Source organism: Psammomys obesus, unplaced genomic scaffold, assembly GCF_907164565.1.
Source record: "Psammomys obesus unplaced genomic scaffold, mPsaObe1.curated_primary_1811, whole genome shotgun sequence".
NCBI lineage: Eukaryota > Metazoa > Chordata > Mammalia > Rodentia > Muridae > Psammomys > Psammomys obesus.
Genome location: NW_026593286.1, coordinates 7,359,587 through 7,375,808, shown reverse-complemented (window position 1 = coordinate 7,375,808; position 16,222 = coordinate 7,359,587). Strand labels below are relative to the sequence as shown.

The 16,222-nt window shown below is 47.2% G+C and overlaps 1 protein-coding gene across 2 annotated transcripts in view; it reads right to left on the bottom strand.

Moving 5' to 3' along the window:
- The window catches only part of Gpr55 (G protein-coupled receptor 55), a 23,219-nt gene extending 11,217 nt beyond the window's left edge, over window positions 1–12,002 (bottom strand). The window contains exon 1 of one of the 2 annotated variants that reach the window (XM_055616953.1): window positions 11,895–12,002. Coding sequence is in view for 1 of the 2 variants with exons in the window: in XM_055616951.1 (XP_055472926.1) it covers window positions 10,719–10,869 (151 nt within the window). In the remaining variant the exon portion in view is untranslated. Of the gene's footprint in view, window positions 1–10,718; window positions 10,977–11,894 lie in introns of those variants that run through there. The other variant, XM_055616951.1, reaches the window with a different exon arrangement.
- Between the last annotated feature and the right edge of the window lie 4,220 nt (window positions 12,003–16,222).

Here is a 16,222-nt window from a genome sequence, read left to right as displayed (position 1 = left end):
CTTTCTTTCTTTCTTTCTTTCTTTCTTTCTTTCTTTCTTTCTTTCTTCTCTGTGTGTGTATACATGTACCACAGTATATAGAGGATAGAGTGTATAGGGGTTAGAAGGCAATGTATGCAGCTGGGTTCTCTTCTGACGTGTGGGTCACCTGGGATTAAACTCAGGGTGCCAGCCTTGCCTGCAAGAGCCTTTTCTCACTGAGCCATCTCACTAGGTCAACGGTAGAATTTTTTTTTTAAGAACCTTAAAGAAACCACTGATTATTAAAAATCGGTATCTGTGAAAGCGGAAGGGGGACTGATTGAGAAGAGGAAGGGGAAAAGCAGGATGTGTGAGGTAATGGGAATGAATATGGCCAAAATACATGAATATGTATGCTAAAATGTCATAGTGAAACTCAGTAGCGTGAATGATTGGCATTTACTAAATTCTGTGGCTAAAACAGAACATTTATCTTTGAAATCACCAAAGAAGATAAAGAGACAAAACCATCAGACTATGTAGCACAGAGCGAGTATAACCGGAAAAGAAACTGAGCGTGGAGATGATCAATATGAAACATCCCAGCATTCTCAGTTCAGTTAAAAACCATTATTCATGCCAGGTACAGTGAAGCACCCCTTTAACCCCAGCATTTGGGAGGCAGAGGCGGGTGTTGAGTTCAAGGCCGGCCTGGTCTACATAGTGAGTTCTAAGCCAGCCAGGGCTTCATAGTGAATCCTATAAAACAAACAAACAACAGCAACAACAAAACCCAGAAATATTACTGGACTCGGCTCTAATCAAGATGTAGAAGTGACACAGTGTTCAGCATCACAGTCTTGTGACAACAGAGAAAAAGAGAAGCAGAAGCAAGCTCTGACAGCAAATGGCAGAACCGGCACAGAGCCTCAGGAATAAGGTCATGGCGCTGAGAAGTTTGTTTTCTGGGGGAGCAGTGGGCATGAGAGGGGAGTGGGGCTCGGAGGGAACATCGTGGTAACGCTGGCATAATGAAGCCTACTACTTCAAAAAACAAATACATGCTATAAAATATATATACTCAAAAGAGGGGGTGAAAGGGCTATTTTCTACTAATAAAGGGGAAATACAGGCTGGGGGTACAGCTCCGTGGTAAAGCACCGGCCCGGTATGCACAGGCCCTAGGTGCCCCAGCAACACAAACACAGAAATAAAGAAGGACAGGAAGATAAAACTGAAGCAGCGCTGCAGTCTCATGCAGGGACAGCACGACACAGAGGCATATAAAGACGGGATTTAGAGATGTGCTAACCAAGGCAAAAGGCGTTGGAAACTTGAACAGATTCAAACGGGCCAAGCAGAAAAAACACACATTAGAATTAAACACACACAGAATTAAAGAATTTGATTGATATTATCTAGTCGTTCTTGAGTCTGTTTCTTTTTTAGAGATTTATTTAGTTATCATTTATACATCATTCTGCCTGCCTGTGCACCACATGGTTGTGAGCTACCATGTGGTCGCTGGGAGCTGAACTCAGGACCTTTAGCAAGAACAACCAGTGTTCTTAACCTCTGAGCCAGCTCTCCAGACCCTTGAGTCTGGTCTTAAGACAATCAGTAACCTATTTTTTTTAAATCCTTGTAGCTCTAAGAAACATTCGCCAAAATGGATTATCTATCTAGCAAGAATAAAACACCCATCAAAAATACAAGGTAGGCCTGGCATGGTGGTGTATGCTTTTAATCCCAGCATTTGGGAGGTAGAAGCAGGGGGATCTCTTTTGAGGTTGAGGCCAGCTGGTCTACAAAGAATTCCAGACAAGCCAAGCTTCATAGTGAGACCCTGTCTCAAAACACAAAACAAACAAATAAACAAAAAACCAAGCCAGAAATTGTATTGCCTATATTCAAAAAGTATATACAAATAGTATAGAAGAAAAATAATTGGCTGTTTAAAAATAAAGTGAAAGCCAGGAGACAAAATGCTTACAATGCAAGAAGTTTTTGATTTGTTGCTTTAAAAAAATTAATTCACAGGATGCAGCCCAAACCATTTGGAGACAAACATATTGCTCTGGCTACTATAATTTATGTTTTGTTTTGTTTCATTTTGTTTTAAGAGAAAAAAGGGAGAGAAAAGTAAAGAAGTGAATTAGGCAATTCACTTGAGCATTTAGAATGAGGGTGTGGGAAGAGTCCCAGGAAAACTGGGGAAATAAAGATTAAAAACAGAAATAGCAGAATCCAGAAGAGTAATGGGTGGGTCGGGGGCCGACACTACACTGGACCACACACGCCTTGTTCTAAAGCAGTCCTCACCTATGATCAAGAAAGAAAATGGAAACATTCATCTAGAAGTAGGAGACTTTAAGCTTGGAGAAGAAAAAGATAATTGCTGCAAGAAACATCCACTGTGTAAGCCACACAAAACCTTCACACTGCTGAAGACTCACAGTACCAAGCACCGATACCAAGCACAATACCAATCACTACTGGGCAAGAAGGAGAAGCCTCCATTAGATGAATAATCATGAAAGAAACAGTGTGCCATCAAAGAAAAGCAGCTGGTGATTCCCGTTTGCTATGAACTTTGTCAGAACACAAGAGAGTATTAATGACTGTCTGCCATCAACGCTCGCCCGAGTACCAGATGCAATATGTGTAGCACAAAAGAGAAAAACCAGCGCTCAGATGATGGCTGCAGGCATCCTAACTGAGAGGCTAGCAGGAAGACTTCGGTACACTAGGATTATAAATACCCTGGCTAATTCAGATCTGAGGCAGAGATATAAACTAGTTTCAACTGAGACATGTGCTAACATAGTGGATCACATTATTAAAGTGGAAATGAAAAGCCGTCTGCTTACACAAACAGTTTCTCATGACAGTTATTTAAATGAAGGGATAGAAAGCACTTCTTAGAATGATAAGGAGTAATTTGCTGACTCCACGGCAACTTTGTGTTTAATGGTAAAATAATAAAAGCGTTCTTATTGAAACCAGACACCAGCATTCAGATAGCCCAGATAATGTACTAAGACATTTGGCAGAAATAAGATTAAATAAGGCACCCCCACCCCACTTCCCTAAAAAAAAAAAAAAAAAAAAAAAAATCAATAGTAAAGGTACAATCAGTGGTTTGAAACTATTAGATTACGTTGGTAAGAACTAACTTAGGTCTTTATCTGACAACAAACAGCTAAAGATACTCAGACTCATCAAGGAATTGTATTTGACAATAATCAAACCAGAGGATAAAGCTAGATGAAAATTCAACAGACAACCTGTTTATAAAAGTCACTAGAAGGGAGCTCTTGGTCAATTTAGTATAATTGAAAAGTAAAAGACAAGGCCTGAGGTACAATTCCTAAAACTTAAAGAAAAGAAAGGGTGGAAGGGTCTGGAGAGTTGGTTCAATGGTTAAGAGCACCTGTTACTCTTCCAAAAGACCCAGGTTCGATTCCCAACACTCACACGGCAGCCCCCGCTCATCTGTAACCCCAGCCCTAAGGGATCTGAAGTCCTCTTCTGAACGCTGTAAGCACGCCTGGCACGTACGGTACAAACACACACGGGGACAGACACTCGTGCACATAAAATAAATAAATTTTCAAAAATTTTAAGAAAAAGAAAACAACACAGCTTTGCAGAATAGAAATTTTCTTTTTAAAATTAAGATAAAATAATATATCCTGGATAAAACAAAGTGCAACAAATATTCTAGGTAAACAATGTCCTTTCTCTATTAGGAGATGCTTGATGAACAAAGGACACAGAGGAGGCTTTTCTGAGAGATAAATGTTGCCAAGCTGGAGAAGCCAGCAAGGACTCACCAATACTCAAATGTGTATGCAAGCCGGTACGTGGCACACAAGTTACAATATTTGCTTAATCATAAGTCACAAAATCCTATTCATTTTCTATTTAGTAACTCTTAGACTTTAAACAAACTATGTACAAGAAGGAAAGTATGTAGAGAAATACGTTCTTTTGGCGTTTGTTCCTAATAATAAAAAAAATACACACATGAAAATGGTAAGCAATGGTTGAGCTCACTACAGTAAATCCACTCAATGGAAAATTTCTGATGCTATGTTTATGCTGACAAGGTTACATAAAAACCCACAGACTATAAAATTATGCATTCAGAATGATTGCAACTGTGATTTTTAAAAACCCACAGAAAGAGAGAGAGAGAGAAAAAAAACTAGAAAAAATTTCCATATGCCAGACAGTGTTGTACTCTAAAACAGTTGGATGACAGGTCGCTTTTCAAATTACTGCCTTTTTATGTATTACTTCTCATGTATATTATTAATATAATAATACAAGAAAACATGGGAACAATGTACGAGCCTGTACAAATTTTACCAAGTGCCAGAAACGGAAGGAAAATGATAAAAATAGCTTTTGAAACAAAGTGTGGTCTGGATGAACTCAGGGCGTGGCAAGGGGGTGAGGGTCACATAAAATGAAAAGAGACACGTTGAACTTCCCAGCCCCTCAGCTGAGGGGGCATTATCTTCCCAGGTCACAGAGAACCTTTGGTTTGTTTGTTTGTTTGTTTTTTTTTGGCGGCAGAGGTCTCACTATGTTGCTCTGGCTAGCCTAGAGCTCACTATGTAAACCAGGGTGGACTCAACCTCACAAAATTTCAAATTTATCCACTATTTTAAACTTTTCTTTTTAGTAGCCAAGGTACAAGGGTAGATAGCTGTAACAGATATCTGTAATCCCCACACTCGGGAAGCTGAGCCAGGAGGACCTCAATTGAGACCAACCTGGGCTATTTGAGACTCAATCTCAAAAGAAACAAAGAAAGAAAGAAAGTTGGTGAGAGTGATGATATCTAATATATGATTCTCTCAAAGCTTAGTGAGCTATTAAAAGACATAAATGCAGACACCTGAGTTTTAATTTTTTTCTGATTTGATATTTAGGCTAAATGATCTTATCTACTTCAAAAAGACAAAAGGAAAAGAAATTTTATGATAGAAACTGAAATTGAAAAAAAGAACAGTCTCCGTATAGAAGGGGCCAATCCTGCTGACGTTAATACAAACACAATCAAGAATTTCAATGTTAATATCCTCTGTGAAAAGAAGCATTCACTTCAAAGTCTAAATATTATTTTATGGATAAGAAACAGAGAAAATGAGAAGGTCTGGGCATACTAAAAAGATGGTTTCACCTTGGTTCATCTGGCTTGTAGTATGCTAAAAAAGGAAAGAAATGGAAAAAAAAATTTTTTTTTTCTAGTCAAAAGAACTGCTGGGGTAGCAGAGACCCTATGATGGTAATGGCTATGACAAATAATGAAATTTGAAACAATCAATTTATGTTCTGATGAGCACAGCGAAGAAATACATGCTGGGAATGTGCCAGAAATGCAAAGCAAAGTAAGAGAAATGGAAAACTAATTGTATTTAGCGACCGTGGGGACTGACTCTAAAAAAATATCATTAATCAAATAGAGAAGGCAGAGAGAGTTCTGGCCAGCCCGGCTCGCAGGAGCGCTAGCAGCACAGAGAGCAAACTCTGAAACAAGGGAGTCTCTGTGGACAGGAGGGTCTCATTCGCCATCCATCCCACTCCTGAGTAAGGGCAGCACTGCGAGCAAAGCTGTTCACACACTCCCCCTTGACTGACACGGAAATGCCTTTTCCACACGTTCTCCTTCACTTCAAAGATTCTCTAGCACAGTCTCTTAAACAACCTGAGTCTGAGATAAAAAATCGGAAGCATGGTGCTGAGCTATTGGAAAGGAGCAGAGACGTGCAAAATCAAAGATGGAGTTGCAGCAAATGAGAATTCCTAGGTATTCTTTCCTGGGCACAGGAAAGTAAGAAACGAGGGAAGCTAAGACTACCTTGACACCATTTAAAAGAGAAACAGAGGCAGCCTTTCTTGGCCCTCATCACCCTGGGCCCCAAGGCTGGCTGGCCGCGGCGCAGGTGAAGGGCTGCAGAACCAGGGAGAAGCAGATAGGAGGAGCTGAGCTCCCGACCCACCCATAGAGGGGAGACTCCATGCTCTGGAACTCAGGACAAGTTCCACAGAGTTACTTCGTGGGAGCCAGAGGAAGAGCGGCCACCAGGGCACCTGCCCGTTCTGAGGGCAAAGAGGCCTCACTGTGAGTGAGCGAGCGAGCGCCCAGTCACTGGATGTACACAAGCGGAATCAGGAGGCCTGCTTATCCAGAATACTGCAGAGAGAACGCGCACATATACTAGGGTCTCGCTGCAGGATGTTTTCGTTTGTTTGTAGCCCTAAAAGGGAGTCTTCCCTCAGCATACTGTTGTTTTCTAAAAGCCTAATAAAGAGAAAGAGTACCCACCCCCTGGAAAGCACTGGCCCCAGGCTTTAGTTCGCTTCTGGCTCTATTAGAGGACAAAGCTTTAGCTTTTGTTTTGTTTTTTGAAACAGCGCTTCTCTGTGTAGCCGTGGCTGTGCTTTGTAGATCAGGCTGGCCTTGAACTCACAGAGATCTACTTGCTTCTGCCTCCCCAAGTGCTGGGATTACAGGCATGCGCCACCACAGCCGGCTGCTCTAGCTGTTCTCTCCTGCCCGTAAAATGCTGCTTAGGCCTGGGCATTTGGAGTCAGCCTCGACACACTGGCTCTCACCACCAGCGTCACCACACAGGAATATGAACTCTGACGACTGTCGCCCCCGTGCCTGGGGCTTCCCCCACCTGCCACATTGGGGCAGGGCAGAAACTGCATCTTCACAGCTGAGACGGAGAATCCGAGCTGTAAGGCTCAACACCATCAGGCTCTCCTCTCCCTAAAGCAGCCTGCGTTTTCCAGACCTCCCAGGTGGCAAGCACAGCACACCCAAGAACGTTTGCAGGCCAAGAAAACGTCCCTCAGCAAGCTCATCTGTGCCCACCCCCTGCTGTAGACCCCTAGGGGCTAGACTGAGATGGTACCCCAGATCACGAGAGAGCAAAGCTGCTGTAGCTTCAGGAATTCAGCTGGAGGGGGTCCAAGCCCCCCCCCCTCCAGTGCCAGCCCCTCCAGTTTCTTTGCTTGAAGCTCTGGTATCCGTGGGGTTACCAGGTTAGAATGTAAATACCAACCCAAAAGCAGTAGAAATGAAATGACTGTGCCTGAGCGGGGCTTCTGCAAACCAGAGTTCGAGGACACAAGCGGGACTGGAGAGGCTCAGCCAGCAAAACACTCACTTTACAAGCGAGAGGGCTCAAGTTTGATCCTCGGCACCCCCACGAAAACTAGGTGCGCCCCTGCAATCCCATGTCTGGAAAGACAGAGACAGGGGCTTGCTGACTAGTCAGTCTGGTCATGAACGGGAGACCCTGACTCAAAAAATAAAGTGGAAAGCAATTAAGAAAGACACTCAACCTTGACTTCTGGCCTACACCCCCCACGCATGAGTATGTACATACAAACATACACACATGTATGTACACAAGTGTATACACACAGACAAGCACAAGACAAAGCATGTGGATCTCCTTGATTCCGAGAGGTACCATGAGGATTGAGTGGATGGGCGGGTGGAGGGGTAGCTCAAGAGACCAGCGATCTGATCGGCTATGTGCTAAGTATTCCACAGAGGGGGCGGGATCCATCTTGGATGTTGTGGAAATTGTGTCCCTTTTGCAAATGAGGAAAGCTAGGCTCAGACAGTCTGCCCAAGGTCGGCTGGGCACAGTGACTCCGGCCTGTAATCTCAGCGCCCCCGGAGGCTGAAGCAGGAAGATTGCCATGAGTCCAAGGCCAGCCTAGGCAACACAAGAGTTGTAGGTCAGTCCGGGGTACAGACTAAGTGCTAAAAGGAGAGGAAAGTTTAGCGGGCAGAAAGGGACCAACTGGGACTCGAATCAGACAGCCACATTCCTGGCATCCCATAGGATTTGCCCTCTGTGGTCAAGGGGGGACTAGCAGGAATCACTTCTGGGCACCAGGACGGATGACCCTGCTGTCCAGAGATGGTGCCATCACGAGAACCTGTCTTGTTTGCCTTTGTATCACCAACTCATACAAGAACTGGTCCTTGAGAGGGTCCTACTAATGAAAGAATGGAAGGCGGGCAGACTGATGGATTGCAGGGACTAGTGAGCCCCGAGGGGGGCAAACGAGATGAGAAGAACCCTCCGAGAGGCTATGGGTTCTTTGCACGCCGCTGCCCCCACCTCGCCCCCACTGTGAGCGGCATAAAGCCAGACATTTCCTGACCTGTCCTCACTGTCAAGGAAGAATCCAGAAGTTTCAGGGCTCTAAATGCTGGTGTTTTCTCCACCAGGCTCTCTAGGAGACGCTTGGCTGCAGTTCAAGGACAATCCCTGCTAGAGGATAGCAGTCCAAGCTGACCGTTTGCTCCCCAGGGTCCCGTCCTTTAGTGCCCTCAAGAGCCAAATAAAGAGACTAATACCACTCCCTCCCCGCCCCCGCCAGAGGTAAACTGAGGCAAGCAAGTGACACAGCTGGTAAGCTCCCACACACACCCTGGCTCATCAGGAGCCTCTTGCCCAGGGTTGTGGAACAACTCCTGAGCACATGTAATCTCCGGTGCTTGGTGATTTCCCAGCAAGATTTCGGGGGAGTGGACTTCGGGCCAGGGGAGGCTGGTGGCACGCAAGCCAAGAGCGCTGGGGAAGGCTCCTGCGCTGCTCATGAGGAGCTCCCCCACCCCGACCTGCAACCTTGACTCAGATCAGGAGGAAGTTGAGGGTTCGTAGAAAAATGTCACCCATTACCAGGGACAAACCAGGTCTTCCTGCTGCAGGCTGCAGCCATCAAGGAGTGCATTCAGGGGCAGCTTACTGGCCTGCTACCTAGGGAAGCCCACTGATCTAGGACAGGTGTGGATAGAGCCCAGACCTTCAGGAAAGCAAGGTCAGGCCAGAGGCACTGGGCCTCAGTTTCCCTAAATGTCCCAGAGACTGTTACCTGTAGGTGGTCCAGTGCAGCTGATTAAGCATTGAGGTGTCATTTCTCCTCCAGGACCCAGCTACCTGCAAGCTCTGGGCAGAGCCACTTCCCCTCTTTGGGCCTGAACTTCCTTGGGGGGGGGGGATGTCTGTGCAGGGGTGGGGCCAGAGACTCCCAGGCAGCTCCAAAGTTAACCTGTTTGGCTTAGGGGCTCTTCCTCAGGGGCATAAAAAGGGGCTCAGCACCACCCACACCCCTCTGAGCAGAACTAAAATGTTGGGCGAGGACAGTGAGTTTCTGCAGAGTGGATGTCCACTCTCTTCTGTACCTTTAGCTGGACACTCACTCAGCTTCCAAAAAATAAAAGAGCCAAGAATGAGAGGGTGGAAGATGGAGGATGAGTGTAGGCTGTCATTCCCTCAAGCACATCACCCAAGAACAGAGGCCAGTTGAAAGGTGTTACCAGGACATCTGGTACTTTTGGTTTAGGACAGGGAACTATTGGCCAGAGAAGAGGGTGGTTAATGAAAGGCATCTTACTTAGACCATGAATATGAGCAAGGCCCCATAATCCAGCGGGGCTTAAGTCAGACCCACACAGGTCTGCAAGGATATTTCCCTGGGTCCCTTCTTCAAAGGAAAGCTGAGCCAGCCCCTGCAGGGTACTCAGCAGGGGGCCCACACACATTCCAGATAATTAGGAAAGTCAGGCAGACTTGCAGCCTGGCAATGCAGCTCTTGTGCCAGGAGGAGCCAGGGGGCCCCTCCGAGTGTCAGGGCAAGGCTATTTTTATAGATGGTGCATGCTGTGACTTTCATGGGTCTGCAGGAATAGAAACTCCCTAAGGTGGGCCTGGGTGATTCATGCTGGTACACGGGTGCTCCCTGAATAAATATCGGCTTCTGTGGGAAGCAAGGGTCCTCCAGAGCTCAGGCTCCTGGCGTTCAGCAAAGACATTGAAGGATCTGTGATAGCCATCCCCCCACGCCCACTGTCTCTGATCACCACCCCCACACGCCCCAGGCTGTGAGATGGGTACCACCAAGTACATTCTCTGTACCGGGACATAGAGACTAAACTGCCCTAGGAGCCAAGAAAGGACCCTGAGCAGACCTTCCTTAAGTGAGGCCACACCCTAGCCAGAGTCTGACTACAGGGCAAGGCAGAGAGCATCTAGACCAGGGCATTACAACAGGGCAGCTGGAAGCGTGATAGGCAGGAGGCACACGGATGCCTCATACTCACCCTGTTGCCCAGAGCCTGGGTCTGGAAACCCAACAAAGGGCTGACACAGGCCTGCCACTGCTCAGAGCGGGGCTCACCCACCTCCTGCTTTTACTACTTTCTTTCTCTTTGTGTGTGTGTATGTGTGTATTCACCATACAGCTAGGATTAATGGTGTGTACCATCCCGATTCGTATATTCTTTTGCAAAAAGAATATGCCTTGCTGTTGCTTGCTCTTCAAATGCTTAAATGTCTCTTCATGAGTCAAATACATGAGTGAAGACGTTCGGTAAAGTTTTGTAAACTGCCACTGTCCTGCCTCCCGTAAGTGCTCTTTAAAGCCTGGGAAGATGGAATGTCTCAGTAGCAGTCAGGCAGAGGCCTGCCTGTGGTTCAGAGCCCTCTCCCTAGCTCCCCACATCCCTTTGAAACCTGAGAAGTCATACATTAAAAACAAAACAAAACAAACAAACAGAAAAACCAAACCCTTCACAGGGGTTTCTTAAGCCTGATATCACCACCTTGATCTGTCCTGCCCGCTTTTCCTCAAGAGCAAGCTAGAAGCTTTGGCAGCTCGGGGTGGGGTGGGGTCCCTGTCTCCTTCTAGAGGGATGACCCTGAAGCACATACCTCCAACTTCATTGAGTGAACCAGGCATCAAGAGAGCTCCAGGAGCAGCTCCTTCTCGGGCAGAGAGCAGGGCCTTCTGACTGCTCGCCAAAGAGCTGCTCCACGTACCACATCCTCTCCTGAGGGCTGCTCCATTCACCCCTTCAGCCATCAAAGGCTCAGCACCCTCTCTGAGGGACAGACAGACTTGCCTATGTAGGAGCTTAAGTTGGGCCAGGCAGGGAGGCAAGGAGAGGAGAGAGGCCAGAGCCACAGAGAACAGCTTTAGTGGCCTTCTCGTACACAAGGGTTGCTTGACATTCAGAAAGGTCAGGGGTGGGGGTGTCTCTAAGGCCAAGGGTGGGGCTGTCTCTGTGTAGCTGAGGTCCAAGGATTGCAGGGAATAAGAGCAGAGGCTTGAAGCCAGTCATCCCGGAATAGGAGCTGCTCAAAGGTCTCCTTGAACAAACACACTGAACAGGAACATCATATTGAAAGTTGACCAACAAAAAGAAAAAAAAAAAAAACATTGGATGTTCCTCCAGCTCATCTCTAAACACAGATCAACTCGGTGGATGGGGCAGATCAAGGGCTGGACACAGGTACTGCCCTTCACAGGCAGAAGGAAGGTTAGGGTAAGGGAAACAGCCATGCTGAGAAAGAATTGGGACAGGAAGTGGGGAATGGGGTGTCTGGAGAGGAGGTCACAGGGTCACCAGAGACAGCCTGATTCCTAAGGAAGCCCAATAAAGCCCAGAGAGTGGCCACACCCCTTTAAAGAGCCTGCCAACTTCCTCATCTTCCAGCTGGGGTCACAAGTTCAGTCAATCAACAAACACTTGCTAATTACCCTTGCCTTAGCTTAACCTAGCCTGTCCAAGACAGACAGCAGCACCTTTCTCAAAACCAGTGAAGAGCAGGTGGAGAAAGAGGGCCAAGAGACCCCAGCAACTCAGCCAAAGACTCTGTCCCTAATGGATATAATTGTCTCCCTTTGTCTGCTATTGTCTCCCTTAAAGAGTCTGAGGAAAGGAAAAGGAGGGATGCTCATATCATCCTGATTATAGCAGCAGGATACCAGCCCGCAGAGGAAGCCTTAACAGGAAGGGAAAGACAGGATAAACTGAGGAAGGAGAAGCCAGGAGAGGAAGATGGGTTGAGGAGCCTTCACGTTCACACAGTAGCTGCTTGTCTCACCTCTGCTCCAAATCCCAGGTTTGGTCACACTTCTGTCCCCAAGCCCAGATGACTCCCATGAGTGGTCAGAGAGTCCCAGCTTTGCAGTCTCTGCCAAGTCTCCAAGGGAAGTCCCTTTTCCTGCCCTCCAGGTGGACCAAGCTAGCTACTAGCAGGGGCTCAAGATGTCCAGCCTCCTTGAGAGTGGTCACATGGACAGCTTACAGAGAGAAAGGTGTTACACACTTCTTGTTGAGGCAAGGACAGCAGCGCTTAGAATGCCCCTCCCCTCCTCTCCCTTCCTGTAAAGTTGACCGCCTAGTTCAAAGAAGGAAGTTCTAGGTGCTCAGACATCTGTGTGTAACCTGCCTGCTCTTGCCGTCATGATGGTGGCCAGTTCCCTCACAGGCTCCTGGCTCCAACCTTCGATGTCCTGCCTATTGCTGCTCCTGGCTATTGTGGCATCTGGACACTCATGAACATGCAGATGCAGACAAAAATATTCTTCAACCCTGATGGCTGTCCTGGTGCTGAAAGGCTACAGGATCCAGAGGAGGCCCTTCACGATGAAGGTTCTGGAAAACAGACTTTATCCAAGGCTTCCCCTTCTGCTGAAGGGCAGGAGCGAATCCTGCGGTTTTTGTTAACAAGGTCCCCATGGTGGGAGGGAAGCCCACCAGGACCTTTGGCGCTTCCACCCTACCCACTGCGTAAAGCCTCCAGACATCATATAGATACTGAATGAATGCTCCTGCTTTAACACCACTGGCCTCATCCTCAGCTTCTGCTGGAGCTGAGAGAGGTCTGTCTTGAGGTAGAAGACTCCTGGGCTGAGCCAGTGAGTTGGCCTCTATCTAAATCCAGCACATTTTCTCATCTCTGATGCCACCTCTAATCCCCTTGACATTGCTCAAAGTCACAGCCACCAACTCATTTTTTTAAGGGAAATTTCTTTCTTTCTTTCTTTCTTTCTTTCTTTCTTTCTTTCCTTCCTTCCTTCCTTCCTTCCTTCCTTCTTTCCTTCCTTCCTTTTTTCTTCCTCTCTCTCTCTCTCCCTCCCTTCCTTTCGTTCCTTCTTTTTTTTTTTTTTAAGAGAGTCTCTCCTGGCTGTCCTAGAACTGGCAATTTAGATCAGACTGACCTTGAACTCACAGAGATCCACCTGCCTCTGCCTCCTGAGTGCTGGGACCGAAGGTGTGGGCCACTAAGCCTAGCTAGCCAAGTCCTTCTTGTTTATTTCTTATGGACACAGAGAAAGGAGCAGGTAGTGAGACGTATATTTCCTTTTTGTGTTTCTGTTGCCTAAAGCAGTCTGTGTCCTCTCCCCACATGCCCACTGGGGCCATACTTCTTCATGCTTCGGCTGCTAAGTTTCTATCTTGGTCACTGTGAACATGCCCTTCTCTCCTCATCCCTTCCCACCCCTCCTCTACATATGTACTTTTTTTTTTTTTAAATCTTTGATTTTTTTCGCATGGAAATCACTAATTCTGTTGCAGTGACTTGTACTTTTGTTCCTGCAAAGATCCGTTGCCTCGGACCCTTTAACAATGAGAACATCTTCAACCTCAGGTACTTTTCTTTTTAATGTCCATTGGTGTTTTGACTGCATGTATGTCTGTGTGAGAGTGTCAGATCCCCTGGAACTGGAGTTACAGACAGTTGTGAGCTGCCATGTGGGTGCTGGGAATTGAACCCGGTTCCTACGGAAGAGCGGCCACTGCTCTTACTTGCTGAACCATCACTCCAGCCCCTGTCTTTACTGTCATCAAATATCAAGTAAGGCATCTTCGGTGAAAACAGACTGACTCAGGCTCACAGTTTCAGAAGGTTCAGTCCATAATCCTTGGAGCAGAGAAAGCGGTGTCACCAGAGGCTGGGGAGGATGAGGAACAGGGATGAGGAGAGGTTGGTCAATGAGTAAAAATTACACCATATTGTACATTTGCTCTGTTTTGTTTTTTGAGACAGGGTCTGTGGTGGTTTAAATAAGAACGACCCCCATAGACTCATAGATTTGAATGCTTGATCACCAGGAGTGGCACTATTAGGAGGTTGTAGCCTTGTTGGAGGAAGTATGTCACTCAGGGTGGGCTTTGGAGTTTCAGAGGCTCAAGCCAGCCCGGTGTCACTGTCTCTTCCTGCTGCCCACTGGTCCAGATGTAGAACTCTCTGTTATCTCTTCAGCTCCACGTCTGCCTGCGTTCTGCCAGGCTTTTTACTGCGTAACGAACTAAACCTCTGAACTGTCAGCCAGCCCCAATTAAATGTTTTCCTCTGTAAGACTTGCCATGGTCATGATGTCTCTTCACAGCAATAGAACATTCACTAAGACAGGGTCTTACTATGCAGCCTTGGAAGGTCTGAAACTCACTGTGTAGGCCAGGTTGGCCTTGAATCTCAGAGATCCTGCTTCTGCTGACTCTGTCCCCCAAGTGCTGTGATTAAAGGTGTGTGCTTCTTTGCCCCAATCCATCACCATTTTGGTTTTGTGTTTGGTCCCCTCATCCCCACCTCTGGCACTGGGCATGGAACCCTTGGCATCTTCCAGATAGAGCCCATTCCCACCATTAAACTGCATTCTCAGTGCTACTGTGAAAAGAGATCTTTTCAATGTTCTATCACAAAGAGCCAGTGTTTGAGATGACGGATGAGTCTTAACCGTTATGAACTTGTACTGAAGGTTCACATGGAACCCACAAATCTGCACAGTTATGCTGTGCCAAACTGCAAACGAAGAAGATGAGCAGCTGCCCAAACCTCGTCTACATGTTGTCCAAGATCTGACTCTAATCCACTTGCCTCGATCCTTGTAATCCCTGCCCTCCACACCCTGGCCTCACAGTGAAGCCGACCCTCACCTTTGCAGGTTAGTTCCCCACCCTATCCAGAACACAGCAGCGTCCCTCTCTGTCTCAAAGAGCCTCCATGACTGTGCGCAAGATCTCCATCCTCCTCCAGGTCATTCCCAGCCTGGGTGAGTGCCTCAGCCCTTTTCTACCTCACGTGCAGACCAGCAAGCCCCTGGAAAGTACTCCAGGACAAATGTAGCCCCTCAAGACGAGAGTCTCGGCTCCAGGGCCCCTTTCCTGGGGTCGTCCAGCCCCATCCCACTCTAGCATCTCTCATCTTTTTTTTTTTTTTTTTTTTTTTTTTTTTGAGGTAGGGCTTCTCTGTGTAGCCTTGGCTGTCTTGGACTCGCTTTGTAGACCAGGCTGGTCTTGAACTCACAGATAGCTACCTGCCTCTGCCTCCCCGAGTGCTGGGATTATGAGCGTGTGCCACCACGCCCAGCGAATCTCCTCATCTTAAGGACCATCCACAGACACCTTCATCTCTAGCTCCACCAGGCGAGCCTCTGTTCCCAGGTGAGCAGCTTTAGCCTGGAGCTGGACCCTGGCCAGCTTAAAGAAAACCTTCTACACACCTCCCTGGGGCACCTGCTCCATCAGGAAGCAAATGCTGTCCACAGCGTGAACCTGAGAACAGAGGAAATGTGAAAGGCGTCACAAGAGTACAAAAGGCTTCCTGTGAAGTATGCTGTCTGTACTCTAGGATTTGGGGTGACCGGAAGTCTTGACTCCTGGGTTATATAATTCTTACATTTCAGAGACGTCTGCAAAGGAACACCCAATTGTGTTACATAAATCACATACCATTATATGAAGAGACATCTATTATGGAAGAGAAAGTTTTCAGTGTTCGTTAAAATAATTGGATCTATACTTCTAAATGAAAAGAGCATGGGCATGAATATTTATAAGACAAAAGCTCAGAAGCCTCTTGTGGAACACCCCCAGAGCGCTGAACTAGAAAAGGGGTGAGGTATGATAGTCTTTACCGCCCCACCCCAACCCCATGTGGTTGAATTCGACCTGTGGGGTTGAATGTCCTATTCTCATCCTGCAAAGCGGGCCTGCTCCCTTTGCTCTAGGCCTGCCTCTCGCCACCCCTGAGCCCTTCACTTCCCAGCCTCCTGCAACATTCCCACACCCAAGCACTAGCCCAAGCACTCCCAGCTGCTCCCACTAGACCCTCTAGGTCAGTTTCCACACTTGTACAGTAGGCACATTACAGGAAAGTCTCTCTCTCCCTGCTCCCCACCACTATCTCCTTATGGAATCCTAAAGGAACTGAGCCAAGCCAGATCCAGATTCCAGAGCCTCTGACCACCCCATCACTACTTCTGCACCCCTTCTTCCCCAAGTCCCACCCTATTCATCTAGGTTCCTATCTCCCACCGGCCAGTCACCTCCCTTGTTGAAGCCCACAGATTCTTCAGTGCCGTCTCTTCTGCCTCCTCTTCGTTCTGTACCCTTTTCTTGCCTCCCCCCTTCCCTCTGGCCCTT